Here is a 21,109-nt window from a genome sequence, read left to right as displayed (position 1 = left end):
GATGGATAAAGAGTGCACACCAGTCCCCAGCAAAGTCCTATACTGGCCCCAAAAGGGCTTGAAGTTCACCCTTCCCAGCAACCCTTGACACAAGGGGTATTAGGAATCTCAGCCTCTGGGGTTCCCACTCAGTAAAGGATTACCAGAGACCCCATCTCCAACCTGTTAGGGGGCTATAAGCCAGGAAACCCCAACTGGCAGAGTCCAGGTCCCAGGGGGAGAGAGGCCTTACCCAAGGAGGCCACATTCCCATAATTCTCCAGCATCACGTCCCTGTACAGGGCCCTCTGTGCAGGGGACAGGCCATCCCATTCCGTCTGGGTGAAGTACACAGCCACGTCCTCGAAGGTCACCGACTTCTGAAACAACAGGTTCCTGCTGCCCTAGGGCCAATTCCATGGCTCAGGCCCTAAGTGAGGGGCAGAGGGTAGTATAAGGGCTTGGGGAGGGAGCTCGTGAATAGTACAGAATTATTTTTTTTAATTTTTATTTATTTATGATAGTCACAAAGAGAGAGAGAGAAAGAGGAAGAGACACAGGCAGAGGGAGAAGCAGGCTCCATGCACCGGGAACCCGATATGGGATTCGATCCCGGGTCTCCAGGATCACGCCCTGGGCCAAAGGCAGGCGCCAAACCGCTGCGCCACCCAGGGATCCCCAATAGTACAAAATTAATAACAAGGGGAAAGGTTAGAGAAATAGCACCTGGAAAGTAAACAATGGAGAGTATCTGACTTCTCTCACGGCAGGGAAACCTCATGCCGTATTTTACATTTATAAAAGATATCCAAAAAAAACAATTCCCATAATCAAGTTTCCCCAAAGTAACTCCATTCTTTCAGTAAAACCACATCCTCAGTGGCAGATGCAGCTCAGGACCAAGCCACCAGCATTCCCCCTTGAGACGGCTCCTCCATCCTGCCCCCTCACCTATAAACCTCTAGCCACCCCAGAGAACAGCTATGGCCTCCATCTTGTCCAGCCCCCATCTGTCACCTGACTCCTGTCACTGCCCCTGCTTCAAAGGGCTGTGTGGTTGCTTTAGCACCTCCAGCAGCTCAGCACTGCCCAGACTGGCTGGGGCAGGGGGCAGCAGCCCATTCTGCTTCCAGATGCATCTCACTGAAAATCCAACATTTTCTGTCATCCTCTCCCATTTATGTCTCTCATCCTGTCCAACTTTACCCAAGAACTCACTGTTTCTCCAAAAAGGTTTGGGAAAGAGGACAGATTAGCCTTCCCATTGGCCAGCTACTCGGCCACCCTTCCAGCTGTTCCTCTTTGCATCACGACGCCATGTGCTCAACACAGGCTCTGCATCAGGTTTGAAGCCTCCCTTTTGGGCAGCTGCAGCCTCTGGTCACTCTCTCTCTGCCCACCTCAGTCTTCTGTACAAACCTTAGGGACCCACTGGCAGGGATATGCTCTCATTCCTCTCTGTCAGGTTCTGTCTTGCTTCCTTCTCCTGACCTCCACCCATCAACAATTCCAGTCCAACCTCCGGATGAGTCTGCAAGTCACCCAACTGTGACCAAGGAACTTCTCTGAACAGTATTAAATGCCTTCACTGCTACTGACACTACCTTTACCCTGGTAAGCTGGTGCCTCCTCCTGAATTCAAACACCCCCCTACCATCTGTGCAGGAAACCTCAGCCAGAACCCTAAGGATTGTTCCTGATCCCTCCCTTTCCCATACCCTACCCCCCCAATCCTTTGACTCTACATCCTAAAGATCTTTATGTTAAGCATTAGTTGAATTGGATTCTTTTTTTTTTTAACAACTACTTTCCTTGATGAAGCCCACATCACTTGGACCAATGGAATTCTTTCTGGAGTGGTCACCTTCCTTTTGAATCATCTCTAAAAATTATTCCTTACAAAGCCATCGCAATTCTGACCACATTAACTTCACTGGTTGCACACGTCACAGGGATGAGCAATTAAGAATGAAACACTGGTTGTGTGACCTTGGGCAAGGCACTCTACTCCCCTATGCCTTCACGTCTTTTGTGGCAGAATGAGCACAACACAGCACCTATTTCAGAGGCCAGGTGTCTGGACTGAACAATCCATGCAAGTGCTTTGTATGGTGCCTGCAGCACAGCAAGCCTCAAACGATGCTACTGGGACTGATTATTCCCAACCTGTAATCCATGGAGGTCCATGGATGTGCTTCAGGGTGTCCATGAAGTCCCTGAAATTGTATGGAAAATTTGGTTTGCATGTTTATTTTTCTTGGGGTGGGGAGAGGGTCCAGATCTCTTATGAAAGACCTAAAATTTGAGCCCCTGATCCCAAGCCCTGAAAGCCACTCCAGGACAAAACGAGACATCCTGTTCCATTAGACTTCCTGTCTTTTTCCCTCTCCAGATCCTACTCTCAATTCCCCACCCCCCACCAAATTAGAGGCACAGCCACCCTTTGTGATAAGCTAGTCCTGCTACTACTCCTCTTCACCTACACCCCGGTCCCTGAGCAACCTAATCTGAGCAACCTAATCTTCTGCTATCCTCCATGTGAATGGAGATTCACATCCATGCATGGAGTATCCTCCATGGGCAGCTTTCATGTTCCCTGTTCACCAGAGAAGCAAAGAACCTTGTTGTACAGAACATTTCACTCCTGTCTTCAGGGGTGCTCTCCTGCTGCTTCCATCCCTTCACTTCACTGCTCTTCCCACAAGTTCCAGGCGGAAGTGAGGAGGGCCCCTCCAGTTTCCACCACAAAGCTCACCAGCTTCCCTTCCCAATTTTCTTCAATTTGAAACTGTTAAGAGGAAGAGCTGAAGGACCCACAGCTCACCTGGGGCCAGACTGTCAGAAGCATGGCTGCTATCACCTGCTCTCCCTCTCAGAGAAGGGCTGGAGCTGAGGAAAAAGAGAGAGGCAAGTGTGAGGCAAGCCCCATCCCAGGAGGAACAACACACCCCTTCACAGAAGATTTGAGACACAGGCAGCCGGTGTCCAGATAGGAGTCTAGTGGGAGCTGCCACAGGAAGAAGGGGTGATCTGTTCACTGGCTTGCTGCCCAGGACCCCTCCCAGCCATGACACTGATGCTCACTGCCCGGAACCCTAGGATTTCACAATTCTGACACACATAAAACGTTTCCAGAGCCTAAAGCATAATAAACCAAAGACCTACATAGCAACAATTCAGCTCAAGAGATAGATCATTACCAAGATCTTGGACTTACTTGTTTTTCTCTAAACAAGAATCATCCTTAATTACTCTGCAAGAGAAGCCAGGCTGGCAGAAGCCAGGCCAGCACAGAGGCCCGAGTCAGGCCCCATGGAGCTGGAGGAGACATTCCCCTACCTCCTGCCTGCTCCCTCACACAGCAGTGTCCTCTAGTGCCCTCTCTGTCTGTAGAGACCTTGGCAAGCCAGCCTCCCACACAGCCCAGGCTTACCTTTGAGGTCCCAGGCTGCCTCCTCATGTTCTCCAGCCCTCTGATAGTGCAGAAGCCAGGGCCTCAGCTCCCTGAGAGAAGGGATCACTAGATCATCTAGGGTCCCATGACCCAGCACCCCTTGTTCACTGTATTCAAAACACATGGACTGGTTATTTTTGGGTTTATACTGCTCCCAAAGTTAGTCCTGAAAACATGTGTTTTTCTGGGATGCCTGGGAGGCAAAGCAGTTGAGTGTCTGCCTTCAGCTCAGGTGGTGACCCCGGAGTCCCGGGATCAAGTCTCACATCAGGCTCCTCGCAGGGAGCCTGCATCTTCCTCTGCCTATGTCTCTGCCTCTCTCTGTGTGTCTCTCATGAATAAATAAAATCCTAAAAAAAAAAAAAGAAAAGAAAAAAGAAAATGTTTTCCTAAAATATCGATGTCTTCTAGGATTTCAACTTGAGTGCAGAGTTGTGAAAAACACTGGTTCATGATTCTTTCCAATTCCTCCGAATCTGGAGCTACTTTGCTTTTCCCACTTCTTTTGAATATATGTGTTTTCTAGACTCTTTCCCTTCTGTTAATATTATGGATGGAATGCGCCCCCCATTCATATGTTAAAATCCTATCCTCCAATATGACTACGTTTGGGATCTAGGACCTGTGAGGAGGTAATGAGGTAAACAAAGCCATAAGGCTGGTGCCCCCTTATAAAAGAGAGGAAGAGACACTAGAGTTCTTTTTTATCACATGAAGACAAAGTGAAAAGGCAGTCATCTGCAACCCAGGGAACCAAGAACCAAATTGTCTGGCACCTTTAAACTTGGGCTCCTCCAGAACTGTGAGAAATAAATTTCTGTTGGTTGAGGCATGCAGTCTATGGTATTCTGATCTGGTGGTCTGAGCAGACTCAAAGTTAAGTTGATTGTCTATTTGAATGTTGTTTTCTCTTATTTTTAAAGTGCAAATTTTTCTATTTATTTACAACACTACTCTTTTCTATTTCCTTGTGGTTCATTAAGTTCTGCTTTGTTTCTTTAGCTCTGTGAGAGCTATACCTCTGTGAGAAGTACACCTTCTGTTCCGCTCCAAATCCTCTGGTCTTAGTCCAGTGCCAGAGGCTTTGACCAGCTTTGCACCGGTACAATCTACCAAAGTGTCCTCAAGGATCTACCACATGGGGCTGGCTCCTGCCCTGGGGCTTCTCTGGTGTCCTGTATGGGACATCTGCTAGGTCTAAAAAGCAGAGAGGAGTTAATTAATGTGTGTGAGGCCACCTATGACCAACAAGAGACAGAGGTCAAGGGATAAAAATTTTCCCCTTTCAGTCTCCTACATGAAATTCCAAGGCTCCTCAAAGATCCTACAAGACTGAGCACTAGTCTTGCCTGTAGACAGGCCAGCTTGACAGTACAACCTCGTATTGGCTCTCCCTCCTGTTTCACTCCCCTTGTCTTTCACACTGCCCTTGGAATACATTCCCAAGTGCACTGCCAGCACATAAACCTCTGTCCTATGTTCTGCTTTTGGAGGAAGCTAGACTACAAAAGGCTTTTTTCTACCTTCATGAGGCTGCATGATTTATTCATTTATTTTCATTCTTTCCTACCTAGCAATTAAAATTTATAAGGCCGGGATCCCTGGGTGACTCAGCGGTTTAGCGCCTGCCTTTGGCCCGGGGCGCGATCCTGGAGTCCCGGGATCGAGTCCTGCGTCAGGCTCCCTGCATGGAGCCTGCTTCTCCCTCCTCCTGTGTCTCTGCGCCTCTCCCTCCCTCTCTCTCTCATAAATAAATAAATAAATAAATAAATAAATAAATAAATAAATAAATAAATAAATCTTAAAAAAATTTTATAAGGCCATAAATTTTCCCTCTGAATACACTATTAGCCACATGCCAGAGTTTTTAAAAAATATTTCATGTTTTAATGATATTAATTACATTTTGTAGCCTATCAACACCTGTGTTTTATCTCTGATCACAGAATTGTTTAGGATAGTTTGTTGATAATTTCTTCCCTGCTCATAATTTCTGGCTTTATTGCATGTGTTTAAATAGCCTGATCTATTTACCTCTGCTTTACAGATTTTTGAGGGCTTTTTTTTTTTTAAGCTAAAGTGTGAATGCTTACAAAAAAAACTTACTCTATGATAGAAGAACATATAATTCTATTTGAATCTAATAAATCAACTCTACTAATTTTATTACATAGATATTTCTCTGTAATCCATGACTACTTTTACCTAATTAAACTGAGCCAGCAAAGAGCAGACTCACACAAAACAGTGAGCCCACAGGTTATCATGAACAAATCTTTTCGAGTGTTTAAGACATGAGTAATTCTAATACTACTGAAACCGTAGGAGAAAACAGCAAAATAAGTTTCCCGGTCCTTTTCATGATGCCAGCACAACACTGATACAAAAACCACAGACCGGGATCCCTGGGTGGCGCAGCGGTTTGGCGCCTGCCTTTGGCCCAGGGCGCGATTCTGGAGACCCCGGATTGAATCCCACATCGGGCTCCCGGTGCATGGAGCCTGCTTCTCCCTCTGCCTATGTCTCTGCCTCTTTCTCTCTCTCTCTGTGTGACTATCATAAAATAAATAAAAATTAAAAAAAAAACACAGACCAGTCTCATTTATTAATACTGACAGAGAAATCACTAATATAAAGGAATAGACCCCAGTAGTTCATCAAAGTGACATACCATGACTAAAAAGGATCATCCTGTGAATGCAAGAAAGCTTCATATTAGGATACAGGTTAGTATAATTTTCCACGTGAATAAATCAAAGAAAGATAAACACACTGTCCACCCCAAGAGATGCCAAAGGCAGTTGATAAAATTCAATATTCATGCTTACATTTTAAAATTTATGCTGTAGAGAAACCCTCATATGTAGAAAATATGTACAAAATTATTAACAGTCTCTGAAGAGCAAAAAACTAGAAACAACCTACAAATACACTGAAAATACATAAATAGGCCTATCATTTTTTTAATTTTTATTTATTTATGATAATCACACACACACACAGAGAGAGAGAGAGAGAGAGAGAGAGAGGCAGAGACGCAGGCAGAGGGAGAAGCAGGCTCCATGCACTGGGAGCCCGACGTGGGACTCGATCCCGGGTCTCCAGGATCGCGCCCTGGGCCAAAGGCAGGTGCTAAACCGCTGCGCCACCCAGGGATCCCAGGCCTATCATTTTTTAAAAGATTATTTATTCATGAGAGACACAGAGAGAGGCAAATATAAATATGAATGTTTAATAAATAATATATTTATATGTATTTCATGTTTTCATTACTATTTTGTGATTTTAGTGTATAGTATAGTATAATTTACTATAATATAGTAAATTACTATTATAGTATAATATACTATAGTAGAGTTTAGTATAATTTTCGTGATGGTATTGAACGAGCAATTCCGGAACTATTTTACGTGTATTCCAGGATCGAGCAAACCACCGATTACAATGTTGAAATCATCCCCGGGTCACCGTCACCCCACCGGCCCGAGCCGAGGGCCAAGTTACCTTTGAACTGCCCGCTCCAGACACAGTGCCCTCCAGAAGCCGGGCTGCTTCTGCTCCGGGTGACTGGGCTGGGCTCTGCTGGTTCTGCGCTCCCACTGAGCCTGTCACGAGTCGGGAAACACAGTCCGGACTAGAAATGCCTGTAGGTAGGAGCCCCGCACCACGTCGACAGGTCAAACGACTCCGCGCCACAATGCGCTTCACCCCTAATATTCCACCCCTGGCTGCTCCACACATCCCCGAACAGACGCGGCGCGGGGCTCGGCGGCTGGGACAGCAATCCACGCCTCGCCTCCCACGCGAGGGAACGTATTCGGTCATCAAGCCCGAGGCGGGCACACGGGACAGACACGGACCCCCGCCCTCCCCGGCCCCCGAAGCCGGAGCGGCATCCCCACCGCAGCCACGGCCGCCCGCCAGGGCACCGCCCCCGCCCCGGGCAGCCCCGCACTCACCTCCGCCGCCCGCCGCGCCGCGGCGCAGCCGGAAGTGCGTCACCGGCCCCGGCGGAGCCTCTCTAGCAGCCGCGGTGCTCCCGCTCGGTGGTGCTCTGGCTGCGCCCCTGAGGCCCTGAGGTATCTGTGACCCCACCGCAGTGCCCCGCGGCCCTCTCCTGGGGGTCACGGCTGCAGGCCCGTTGTTCCTGGAGGTGGGCTGGGGAAGCGTCAGGCGGGAGCGCTGGATTCACCCCCGCTGGTCCATACTTCAGGAATTAGAGTTTCGGGCCTGGGCTTGTGGATCTCAGACCTAAGGCAACCTTTTGTGACAAGTAATTCCCCAGTGAACGCTTTACTCTCTTGCCATGAAACTCATAGATCCGGACTTAGAAGATTATAGGTAATATAAACAACCAACACTTTAAAAACTGTTGAATGGGTAAAGAAGTTGTGAGACAGGTAGATGTATGAATGGAGTATTACTCAGCCATCAAAAAGAATGAAATCCCATCAAAAAGAATGAAATCTTGCCATTTGCCATGACCCGGATGGTACTAAATGAAATAAGTCAGAGAAAGACAAATAACCATATGATCTCACATGTGGAATTTAAGAAACAAAACGGATGAACATTGGGGATAAAAAGAGAGAGGGAGAGGCAAACCATAAAACAAACTTTTTAAAAAAAATTTATTTATTCATGAGAGACACAGAGATAGGGAGAGACACAGGCAGAGGGAGAAGCAGGCTCCCCATGAGGAGCCTGATATGGCACCGGATCCTGGGACCCCAAGATCACGCCCTGAGCCAAAGGCAGACGCTCAACCGCTGAGCCACCGAGGCCTTCCCATAAAACAAACTCTTAAGGGTAGAGAACAAACAGGGTTGATGGAGGGAGGTGGGGGGATGGGCTAGATGGGGGATGGCATTAAGGAGGGCACTTGCTGTGATTAGCACTGGGCGTTGTAAGTGATGAATTGCTAAATTCTACTCCTGAAACTAATGTTACACTGTATGTTAACTAGAATTCAAATAAAAACTTGAAAGTTAAAAAAAAAAAACACCTTAACAGTCTGCTTTAATAGAGGAGATATCAAAGGAAAATAATTTGCAAAAATACACATTTCAGCATGTATACGTCCGGTCATGACTGCTATGGACCTAATGAAGTCGTCAGATATTTGCCTTCTCACATGGAATGTGCCTGAATGCCACAGCCACAATGCTGTCTTTTATTGATGTTTCAAAAATCACAAACTGTAATCAAAATGGTGAACACTTCTTGGTAAGGTAAAAGTGAAACAGTAAAACCTTCTTTTGGTTTTACAGTAGTTACGTTCCTGAAGAATCAGCTATGTTAAAACTGTAAAAATTCATTTAGCTAAAAGACAGGTTCTAGATTCAGGTCATTTAGAAACAGTTTTTACAGGGGGATCCCTGGGTGGCTCCGCGGTTTAGCACCTGCCTTTGGCCCAGGGCGCAACCCTGGAGTCCGGGGATCGAGTCCCGCGTCAGGCTCCCAGTATGGAGCCTGCTTCACCCTCTGCCTGTGTCTCTGCCTCTATGTCTATGAATAAATAAAAAAGAAACAGTTTTTACCTACATGAATGTCCAGAAAGACCTGAAAGTCTGTTTCCAAATAGGCAGAACCCTTCAATGCCTTTTAGGATTCGTGGCACTCCTGGCTCCCATCTAACACCACCAAACACTAACAAAAACACTCCTATAAAATTTCAAATTGAGCCAAGGCAGAAGGGAAACCACTAGAAGCCCCTGGATTAGATTATCCTTGTTCCCTCCCAAGATAGTGCCTATCTTCTAGCTACGATGCCTCCAAAGTTACAGCACTGGAAAGTGGTTGGTGGGCTGCCCTACCTGGCTCTCCAGCCTCGGACCACCCTCATGCCTCCTCCTCTCTCAACTTCATCCCGCTTGCTGAACATACTATTCTCTCAACCTAGGATGCCTTTCCCTTCCCATCCCCACCCTCCATCTTGACTATTTCTTGAAGTCTAGGTTCAAATCCCATTTTCCTTGGAAAACAAGCTTTTTCTGACCACCTAGAATAAGGCAGGCCCCCCAGGTACATGCCATCACAGCACTCTATTTCTCAGTACTTGGCACATCTGCGCTTATTTAATGACGACAGTTTAAGTGTCTGTCTTCTCTGCTCCCTCTAGAAAGCAAGGACTGTATCTATCTTGTTCAACACCATCATCCTCAGCTAAAGCACAAGGCCCAGCACAAAGGAGGCATGCAACAAATATCTCGTGTTGACATGATCCTAAGACTCCAATCCCAGCTCGAGAGTAGAACCCTTCTTTATGTCTGTGCCACTGGAAATAGGATATATCTTCTGCCTGGAATCACAACACTGACCACTGTCAGGAGCACTTGACCTGTTTTGCCTTGACCCTGATCATCACTATTTCCTAAATTGAGCACTTTACACAGCTTCTCTTGTTCAGATAGGAAACTGATCCCAGGATTTGGCAGTGATAGCTCGGGATGTTGTACTTGGCAATGTTTTTTTTTTTTTTTTTCCTTTAGCAGAACTTTAGACAGGGCTGAGGGCTTGTCTAAAGAAATAGGAAGGAATTAGGAGACCAGAGTGTCACAGAAATGCCGGACCCAAATGTTGGATCATAAACCAGTCACTAATTTTACAGGTAAGAAAATAAGGCCTCCTAAATAACATGAAACTCTTAGGACACGCACAGGCCAAGTTACAAAAGGCCTGCAGAAGCCAAGACCATCTCTGTTCTTCCCTTATATATTAACAGAATCTCTAGCAAGCCAAAGACAGTCCAGAAAAAATGACACATTTCCTGCTCCTCTTTAAATTTTTTTAAAAAGATTTGAGAGAGTGAGCAGCAGGGGAGGGAGAAGCAGACTCCCCACTGAGCAGGGAGCCCAACACAGGGCTCCAACCCAGGACTCTGGGATCATGACCTGAGCCAAAGGCAGCTGCTTAACCAACTGAGCCACCCAGGCAGCCCTAGTATGGTTTTCATGTATAATACATCTGGCCCTCTTTAAAGCAAAGTGTGATTATGTGACCAGCTTCTGGCAAACGGGCTGTAAGAAAAAGTGATGCCATACCTTTACGAGAAGGAACATGCCCTTCCAGGCCCAGTATCCCCATCAGCTAGGTGGAGTGCTGACAACAGGGTGAGTATCTTAAACCATGTGAATGAGGGTGTGGTCCCTGGGTAATGACAGAGCAGCTAGGAGATACCATAGAGCTGCTGTACCAGACCTGGACTGCTACCTTCAGATGATATACAAATAAATATGCATTAATCACGTATAACCACACTGATGTGGGTTCTTCAAACCCATACCCAAGATCATAGCCTTATGGAATACCTCTAGGAATGAGGGACGATGGAAAAATCACATGCACATACTTAAAAATTTAGGATGGTTCTCATATTTCACTGCTCTGGAAGTTCATCTCTATGCTGGGCCTGCAGCCAAGTGTCCTGCTCAGCTCTAAGTGCCCTCTGGCCCTGCAGTCCCAGAGCCTCCCTAAAACCCTTTCTCCCTGCCCACCAGGAGAAAATGACAAATCTCCAATAATATGTTTTTGGTGTTTCCAGTTTTAAGATGACATAGTAAAGGTCGTTCTGCCTGCTTCTCCTCTTGAAAAGTATGAGAAGACAACAAAAGTCTGTTTGGGGTTCATTCCAAGAATTCAAATAGGTTTCAATATTATAAAAGTTTCCTTTACTTATGGACATTATGAATGGAATTATTATATCACTCTATTATGTGTAGAAATAGGGCAGGGAGAGGTCTTACTCACAAAAACAACAAAGCAACCAAACAAGTTAATACATTTATTAATAAATGTTTAAGACATATATGAAGAAAAAAATACTCGGGGACTACACCACCATCACCTCTGCCACCATCAATAAGTTGTATATAGGGGATCCCTGGGTGGCGCAGCGGTTTGGCGCCTGCCTTTGGCCCAGGGCGCGATCCTGGAGACCCGGGATCGAATCCCACATCGGGCTCCCTGCATGGAGCCTGCTTCTCCCTCTGCCTGTGTCTCTGCCTCTCTCTCTCTCTCTCTGTGACTATCATAAATAAATAAAAATTTAAAAAAAAAATTAAAAAAAAAATAAGAAGTTGTATATAGAAAGGCACAGGTAATTTTTCAGAGAAAGGACATTCATCTTGATTTAATCTTTAAGACCAATTTCAAACAATTTTGGGGAAAAAAAAGAATAAAGTGGGAGGAACTGCCGTACCCAAATAAAACCACAACAGATTTGTTTTGTTTTAAAGATTTTATTTATTCATGAGAGACACAGAGAGAGGCAGAGATAGGAGAAGCAGGCTCCATGCAAGGAGCCCAATACGGAACTCAATCCTAGGACCCCCGGGATCATGCCCTGAGCTGAAGGCAGACGCTCAACCACTGAGCCACCCAGGCATCCCAATAACAGGATTTGTTTTGGAACTCGTGAAAGGATTCTAACGTTCATCTAGGGGAAAAATGTTATATATTTATAAGGTACTACCAAAACATAAAAATGCAAAAGGATTGAAAAGTTAAAGAATGGATATACCAGACAAGTGTTAAGCTAAAGGAATAATAGCATTAACTATATTACCATAGCAATGATTTTGAGACCAAAAATATCTCTAGGCAGTGTTTCATTTAAGGCAATTTAGTGAATGATATAAACTAGTTATCTAGAAATTTAGGATAAGATATAATTTAAAACATTGTTTTAGCTCACAGGAAAATATACCCAGGTACCAAAACTGAACAAGAAACTAAAACCAGAGTTTAGCTGCCCTCACTGCTTTGGCCAACACGACCAGAAATAGTAGAAATTTGAAGATCTTGATATCTGCAGAGGTTGAATTAGAATATTCAGGAAGCCACATGACACAAGGAGGAACTGGGGCTACACACACACACACACCACAACCAACCAAATGCCTGGACTCATGAAAGTAAAAATTAGAAAAAAAAAAAAATCTTCCCACTAGCAAAGAGAGATAACAAAGGTTATAGTCCTTGCCTATGTTTTGGAGTGATAGTGGGGATGTCCCCTAAGAATTTATAATCATAAAAAGAATTTATAATCATAGCCTGTATTACTGCGCAGTTTATTTTAAAATTACTTATATATTTATTTTTTAGATTTCATTTATTTATTCATGAGAGATGTTACCTTTGGAGAAAACTGGGTTTTGTATCTTCAGGTCACGTAAAAATGCAATATAGATGGTGGGCAGGAAATGAAAAAGAAACAAACAGGTAAGTTCATTACGTGTTACCAAGTGCACTAACTTAACACGTGGTCAGTAAGTATAAAACACTTAGCAGCCAGCTTTCAACTCAGTGTGACCTAGTAGGGAGCCTACTGAGGAGTCCTGGCTCCTTCAAGGACTAGCTAGGAGACACTGGGCAATCATTGCATTTTCCTGAAACTCCATTCATTGATCTGAAAAATGGAGTAAAAGCACATAGTTGTTGTAAATACTATTATGTTGTTTCACTTAAAGTGCATACAGTATGGCCTGGGATTCAGGCATTGCTCAATGTTAATTTCTTTCCTCTTCTACCTCATTTGTGTATCTGAATAACAGCCAACCAAAGACACCAGGTCCTGATTTCTGGAACCTGGTAAATGTGACTTTAAATGGCAGGTTTTGCTGGTGTATTGTGGATCATCTGGGTGAGTGAGTCCTAAATGCCAAAAATGTCTTATGAGAGAAGCAAATGGAGATTAGATACAGTGAGGGTGTGATGTGAAAACAAAAGCAGAGATTGAGGAGTGATGTGGCTACAAGCTAAGGAATGTTGGCCCCCACCAGAAGCTGGAAGAGACAAGGCAGAGATTCTGCCCTAGAGCCACCTCAGGGAGCGAAACTCTCCCAACACCATGATTACAGCCCAACAAAATAGTTTCAGACTTCTGGCCTCCAGAACTGAGAATAAACTTCTTTTGTTTTCTGCCACTACATTTGTGGTGATTTGTCACAGAGCCACAGGAAACTAATACACTAACCACAGACTAAAGACTAAACTAATACACTAACCACAGACTAAAGACTAATCAAAGATGGCTACTCAGTTGGAGGGGGGCTTCCTGACAGTGGCAATGGGGGTCAGGGACCATGGATGTTGACTACTCAATAAAGAAGTCCACTGGGACGCCTGGGTGGCTCAGTGGTTAAGCATCTGTCTTTGGCTCAGGGCTTGATCCTGGAGTCCCAGGAGTCTGGAATGCTGCAGGCTAACTGCTACAATGGTTGGAAGCAAAACAACACAGATTACAATAATCATCTAAGGAAAAGGGCCAGCCAGCTCTTTGGTTTCCTACTGAGATACTTCAGCACTCTCTCTTATGAGACCGAAAGTGTTTCCTTGGCCCACTAACATTTCACAGGGCAAGGGAGGCATGCTATTTTAGAGAAACTGGTCAATGGCATGCTGTAAATGCCAAAATAGCCTGGCATTTACTAGTGTAACCCCTAGTATAGCATCCATCCCAAATAAAAAGGAGTAAAAAGAATGAAAGCTTTATGAGCAGTAGCTTTTGGTTTCATAGTTAAGACTTACCTTGAGAACAGACTCACTGATGCAAACATAGTTTTGCATAACAATGAAACTTCCATCGCAGAGCTTAAGTAGCTAGAACTTCTTTTTTTTTTTTTTTTTTAAAGATTTATTTATTTATGATAGACACACACAGAGAGAGAATGAGAGGCAGAGACACAGGCAGAGGGAGAAGCAGGCTCCATGCCAGAAGCCCGACATGGGATTCGATCCCGGGACTCCAGGATCGCGCCCTGGGCCAAAGGCAGGCGCCAAACCGCTGAGCCACCCAGGGATCCCAGTAGCTAGAACTTCTATATACTGGTACCCTGATGCAGCCCAGGCTCTTGCATTACAAGGGGTTTTCCATTCTTGTTACAATCACGAGGACTGCTGGAACTATAGCTAACGGCTTTCCCACACATCATATACATAAAACATTTCTCCATCAGGTTTGTTATCCCTGAAGATTTTTGTTACACCAATAAAGATCTCCTGCAAGGGAAGAAAACCTATCCTAAGCTTGCTTGAACAAAAAGACAACAAAAACAAAGTTAAGGGGAGGGGCAAGATGGCGGAAGAGCAGGGTCCCCAAATCACCTGTCCCCACCAAATTACCTAGATAACCTTCAAACAATCCTGAAAATTTACGAATTCGGCCTGAGATGTAAAGAGAGACCAGCTGGAATGCTACAGTGAGAAGAGTCCGCGCTTCTATCAAGGTAGGAAAACGGGGAAAAAGAAATAAAGGAACAAAAGGCCTCCGAGGGGGAGGGGCCCCGCAAGGAGCCGGGCTGAGGCCGGGGCGAGTGTCCCCAGGACAGGAGAGCCCCGTCCCGTCCTGGAGGAGCAGGAGCTGCACCAACCTTCCCGGGCGGGCGGAAAGGGGCTAGCAGGGAGTTAGAGCAGGACCCAGGAGAGCAGGGATGCCCTCAGGCTCCCTGGGACACTAACAGACACCTGCGAGCGCAGGAGAGTGCTCCGAGCTCCCGAAGGGCTGCAGCGCACCGGAGCAGCTCGGAGGGGCTCGGGAGCGGCTCCAGGGAGGGAGCTGCGGGGCGGGAGCGCGAATCCAACAGCGCAGGCCCCGGAGCACAGGGCGCCGGGACACAGCCCAGGATCCGGCCTCCCCCGGGACAGGCAGAGGCCGGGAGGGCCCAGGACAGCGAGGACGCTCCTGCCCCGAGCTGAGCAGATCAGCGGCCCCGCCCCGGAGCCTCCAGGCCCTGCAGACGGAGAGCCCCGTAGTTCCTGGAGAGCCCCGTAGTTCCTGCGGAGGCTGAATCCAGGCTTCCAGAGTTGCCATAGCAACTGCTGCTGTACCTCCTGGGGCCCCACGGGGTAAACAACCCCCGCTGAGCCCGGCAGCAGGCAGGGGCAGAGCAGCTCCCCCAAGTGCTAACACCTGAAAATCAGCACAGCAGGCCCCTCCCCCAGAAGACCAGCTAGACGGACCAGTGATACTCCCCCGTGTTCCAATACAACTTGTTTTTGGCCACTCTGCACTGAGCAAAATGACTAGAAGGAAAACCTCACCTCAAAAGAAAGAATCAGAAACAGCCCTCTCTCCCACAGAGTTACAAAATCTGGATTACACTTCAATGTCAGAAAGCCAATTCAGAAGCACTATTCTACAGCTACTGGTGGCTCTAGAAAAAAGCATTAAGGACTCACGAGACTTCATGACTGCAGAATTTAGATCCAATCAGGCAGAAATTAAAAATCAATTGAATGAGATGCAATCCAAACTAGAAGTCCTAACGACGAGGGTTAACGAGGTGGAAGAACGAGTGAGTGACATAGAAGACAAGTTAATGGCAAAGAGGGAAACTGAGGAAAAAAGAGACAATCAATTAAGGGACCATGAAGACAGATTAAGGGAAATAAATGACAGCCTAAGGAAGAAAAACCTACGTTTAATTGGGGTTCCCGAGGGCGCCGAAAGGGCCAGAGGGCCAGAATATGTATTTGAACAAATCCTAGCTGAAAACTTTCCCAATCTGGGAAGGGAAACAGGCATTCAGATCCAGGAAATAGAGAGATCCCCCCCTAAAATCAATAAAAACCGTTCAACACCTCGACATTTAATAGTGAAGCTTGCAAATTCCAAAGATAAAGAGAAGATCCTTAAAGCAGCAAGAGACAAGAAGTCCCTGACTTTCATGGGGAGGAATATTAGGGTAACAGCAGACCTCTCCACAGAGACGTGGCAGGCCAGAAAGGGCTGGCAGGATATATTCAGGGTCCTAAATGAGAAGAACATGCAACCAAGAATACTTTATCCAGCAAGGCTCTCATTCAAAATGGAAGGAGAGATAAAGAGCTTCCAAGATAGGCAGGAACTGAAAGAATATGTGACCTCCAAACCAGCTCTGCAAGAAATTTTAAGGGGGACTCTTAAAACTCCCCTTTAAGAAGAAGTTCAGTGGAACAATCCACAAAAACAAGGACTAAATAGATTTCATGATGACACTAAACTCATATCTGTCAATAGTAACTCTGAACGTGAACGGGCTTAATGACCCCATCAAAAGGCGCAGGGTTTCAGACTGGATAAAAAAGCAGGACCCATCTATTTGCTGTCTACAAGAGACTCATTTTAGACAGAGGGACACCTACCACCTGAAAATAAAAGGTTGGAGAACCATTTACCATTCAAATGGTTCTCAAAATATACCCTAAAAACTATAGAATACTTCTGAAAGAAATTGAGGAAGACACAAAGAGATGGAAAAATATTCCATGCTCATGGATTGGCAGAATTAATATTGTGAAAATGTCAATATTACCCAGGGCAATTTACACGTATAATGCAACCCCTATCAAAATACCATGGACTTTCTTCAGAGACTTAGAACAAATTATTTTAAGATTTGTGTGGAATCAGAAAAGACCCCAAACAGCCAGGGGAATTTTAAAAAAGAAAACCATATCTGGGGGCATCACAATGCCAGATTTCAGGTTGTACTACAAAGCTGTGTTCATCAAGACAGTGTGGTACTGGCACAAAAACAGACATATAGATCAATGGAACAGAACAGAGAACCCAGAAGTGGACCCTGAACTTTATGCTCAACTAATATACGATAAAGGAGGAAAGACGATCCACTGGAAGAAAGACAGTCTCTTCAATAAATGGTGCTGGGAAAATTGGACATCCACATGCAGGAGAATGAAACTGTACCACTCTCTTGCACCATACACAAAGATAAACTCAAAATAGATGAAAGATCTAAATGTGAGACAAGATTCCATCAAAATCCCAGAGGAGAACTCAGGCAACACCCTTTTTGAACTTGGCCACAGTAACCGGAGGACAGTGTATGTTCTCATTCATTTGGGGAATATGAATAATAGTGAAAGAGAATATAAGGGAAGGGAGAAGAAATGTGTGAGAAATATCAGAAAGGGAGACAGAACATAAAGACTCCTAACTCTGGAAAATGAACTAGGGGTGGTGGAGGGGGAGGAGGGCGGGGGGTGGGGGTGAATGGGTGACGGGCACTGAGGGGTACACTTGACGGGATGAGCACTGGGTGTTATTCTGTATGTTGGTAAATTGAACACCAATAAAAATTAATTTATAAAAAAATAAATAAATAAAAAGAAAATCTAGAATAACAGGAAAAATAAAAAAACAAAGTTAAATATGTTGGTTACTGGAACTTAAAAACCCAGATGTATTTCTGGCTTCAGATATGGTTTAAAGTAGTTGTTCAAACAGAAACTTTGAGGGTGATTACTCAACTCTGATTTGTCTTTTGTTGTGTGGACTTCCTCCTCAGCCTCCACAAGAATCTAAGAGTTCCTCTCAGCTTTAAGACTAGGGGAAAAAAAAAAAAAAGACTAAGGGAAAAAGAGAAGAGTATTTCTTCCTATTAACTCTTGCCAAGTCCTAGAGCTATAACTGGATCATCTTAGGTAAACTACTGACATTTGAACCTATAGCTATGGCTTAGGAAAAAAAAACGTGCAGTTGACCCGGGCCTGTGTCACCCATCCTGCTCCTGAGTGGAAGATGAAATCCAAAAGGAAATTTAGTGTACTATTACCAGTAAAAGGGGGTGAAAAATTCTGGGAGGCCAAAATGACAAATGTCCAGGACAGGTTTCTCTCCAGGGTAGACATGCTCATGATGACCTAGCTTGGAAGTCCTAAAGGTTTTTTCATACTTGACACACTCATAGGGTTTCTTTGTAGTATGGCTTCTTTGATGCTGAAGAAGACTTCTTCTGCTAGTGAAGACTTTTCCACACTCATCACATAAATATGAAGACTCCTGAATATGGATCCTTAGATGCCTTTTTAATTGTTCCTGAGCACTAAAGGCTTTTCCACAATCTATACAGTCAAAGGGTTTCTCTTCACTGTGGACTCTCTGGTGCTGAGTTAGTTTTGTATGAAAATTAAAGGCCTGCCCACAAATTTTACAAGAATAAGGCTTTTCCCCTGTGTGAATACGTAGATGTTGGCTTAGATGGGAAGTCCTTCCAAAGCTTTTGCCACACTCCTTACACTCATAGGGTTTCTCTCCAGTGTGAATTTTCTGATGTCGAAGTAGTGGTGAATTACCAACAAAAGCTTTTCCACACTTATTACACTCATAAGGTTTCTCCCCAGTGTGGATTCTCTGATGTCTAACAAACTCAGAACTAGTGGTAAAACGGTTTCCACACACTCCACAGAGATAGGGCCTGTCCCCACTGTGGATTCTCTGATGCCTGATCAGATTTGCATTATCATTAAAGGCTCTCCCACACTCTTCACATTTATAGGGTTTCTCTCCAGTGTGGATTCTCTGGTGCCGAATTAATGAAGAATTGCCATTAAAGGCTTTTCCACACTCATTACACTCAAAGGGTTTCTCCCCAGTATGGATTCTCTGGTGTCTAACATAGTGAGAAAAATAACTGAAGCATTTCCCACACTCCTCACATCTGAACGTTTTCCTTGCACAGTGGATTCTTGGAACATTTCCTTTAATATTTTTCACTGTGGGAATTTCCTGGTGCTTTTGTAGTTCACAGGTTTCTAGAAAGTTGGTTCCCTGAACAACATTCTTCTGCAAACCATGTGACAACATCACATCTCTTTCTTCAGAAATTCCCTGTGTTGATGTGGGTTCATTGTCAACGTTGGTCTCAGTATCTAATACAGCAGAAAACACAAATGCCACCTGAGAATTATGCTACAAACAAAAGAGCATAAAAAATGAGAGGGCCTTTAGAGATTACTATTGCAACCTCCACATCAGACTGCTAGCAACACCAGGATACTAAAATGAAAGTGCCAAACATCACACAGAATAGTCAAGGAGAAACAGGGTATCGGTATACACAGCACATATCAGATTGCTTCCTAAGCTTTTCCAGACTCCATATTTTTTGAATGACTTCTCTCTGGTACATTCTAGTATCTTTTGACCTTAAGATATTCATAGGCCGACAAAACACCAAAGGCACAGGCCCTAAGATCAAGTGGTGACACTGGGCTGGCAAGACTCAGAGTCAGAAAGTACAATAGAACAGTCAGAATACAAAGATGGTTCTTTAAAAAAATTCATACCCTGCAAATGGCCCAAAAGCCTGGAAACACTGAGCATTACAGGCACTAGGCTGTGACAAGACACAAAGAGAAGATTACACTCAGAGGTTCCTAACTGTAGGACATCCCCCAGAGGTTGTTAACTTCAGGTCCACAGAAGACAATGAACTCGCTAAAACTGCTGGCAATTCCTGTCTTGTTATCAGACTCTCAGAAAAGTCTGAATCTCAAACATGCACAGACTTTATTTAGAAAGGGAAGAACAGAGTTTACTTAGATACACCAAAACTGTAGAGTATTTCTTCTCATTTTAGCAAAAAGAAAACAAACAGCCACCATAAAATGGTATTTGTGTTCCAAGACTGGATGCCCTTTTGCCTCACTTAAAGTCAATCTATTTTATATAAAATGTTGGGCTAATTTTAACATTAATCTGGGTTATCTGGGTTAATTGGCTCATTAATCAAGTTCATCCTTCAAGTGTGAGTCAAATGAGTAAGAGCCCTTGGAGAAAGGCAATGGGAGAAGAGACATTGGAGACTTAAGTCAACAGGGTAAGGTCTAGTCTGGAAGACAGTGATCGAGACAACTGGACCCGGTGATGGGCTCTCATACCACCTTCTTGTTACTAGGGTGCTCAGTTATAAAACCAGGACTGAGCAATCGATGACTTCTTTATTTTCCTGCTGCCCCATACTCTGCCATCATCTAGATCAGGATCCTCACAGCAAGTCTTCCAAGCAATCACCTTCCTAGGTCTCTAGCCATTACCCCCACCTTCCTGCTGAAAGAAAAAAGCTGCCCAGATGCAGTGCCGTCAACGTCACACCCACTCATCTCAAGCCATCCACTACCCTCTCAAGTCTCACGTTTCCCAATCATCCCTGATGCCGTCTCCTCCCTTCCCCTGCTACACTGCCCCCTACCAGATGTATCATCCCTCCTCTTCATCACCAACCTCTTTCTGCAGATCCTCAAATCTTGGGCTTATCAATCATCCCTTCACATCCAACTTTTTTTATAGTAGTGTTTTTCAAACTGCCTACCCATTAGTTGTGAAAGTGACACAGTATGTAACTATCAAACACTTTTTCAAATGAAATACACTAGCCTAACCTAGAACAGAATTCACATACATTGCAATGCCAAGGTACGTTTTATCTCTTGATAATCAAGTCTCAAAGTACATAATGAGTATACAGGGTTGTGATACAAAATCTAATACCTGCTGAAGCTCATAATAAAAAAAGAATTGGTATACTTATATTTAATTTTTTAAGATGTTATTTATTTATTCATGAGAGACAAAGAGAGAGAGGCAAAGACATAGGCAGAGGGAGAAGCAGGCTACGGAGAGCCCGATGTGGGACTCAAATCCTGATCCCAGGATCACATCCCACGCCAAAGGCAGACACTCAACCACTGAGCCACCCAGGTGTCCCTTTATTTCATTTCTAAACTTACCAAAATAAAGTTATCTAAAATGCTGCCTCAATTTCATCATCTCATTTACTCCTTCTCTATGAAGTATCCACCCTGAAACTCCTACCCTTGCCTTTAGTTCGTTGTTCCCTCTTGGGGACCCTCCTCTGCCTATATTCACTTCCCTCTTAGAATTAAGTATCC

At 44.7% G+C, this 21,109-nt stretch overlaps 1 protein-coding gene across 9 annotated transcripts in view; it reads right to left on the bottom strand.

Annotated features, from left to right (window-relative positions):
• ZNF23 (zinc finger protein 23) overlaps positions 1 to 21,109 on the bottom strand; it is a 36,412-nt gene that overhangs the window by 7,647 nt on the left and 7,656 nt on the right. For 6 of the 9 annotated variants that reach the window (XM_055304982.1, XM_055304983.1, XM_055304981.1 and 3 more), the window contains exons 7-11: positions 7,393 to 7,694; positions 6,938 to 7,077; positions 3,413 to 3,483; positions 2,804 to 2,868; positions 233 to 359 (exon numbers count right to left, since the gene is read on the bottom strand). In XM_055304982.1, the coding sequence (XP_055160957.1) occupies positions 233 to 359; positions 2,804 to 2,827 (151 nt within the window). In that variant the 5' untranslated portion in view covers positions 2,828 to 2,868; positions 3,413 to 3,483; positions 6,938 to 7,077; positions 7,393 to 7,694. Of the gene's footprint in view, positions 1 to 232; positions 410 to 2,803; positions 2,869 to 3,412; positions 3,484 to 6,937; positions 7,316 to 7,392; positions 7,695 to 21,109 lie in introns of those variants that run through there. The other 3 variants (XM_055304989.1, XM_055304984.1, XM_055304990.1) reach the window with 3 other exon arrangements.

This window comes from Nyctereutes procyonoides, unplaced genomic scaffold, assembly GCF_905146905.1.
Source record: "Nyctereutes procyonoides isolate TBG_1078 unplaced genomic scaffold, NYPRO_anot_genome, whole genome shotgun sequence".
NCBI lineage: Eukaryota > Metazoa > Chordata > Mammalia > Carnivora > Canidae > Nyctereutes > Nyctereutes procyonoides.
The sequence above is the reverse complement of the archived record's forward strand: the minus strand, read 5'-3'. Positions and strand labels throughout refer to the sequence as shown.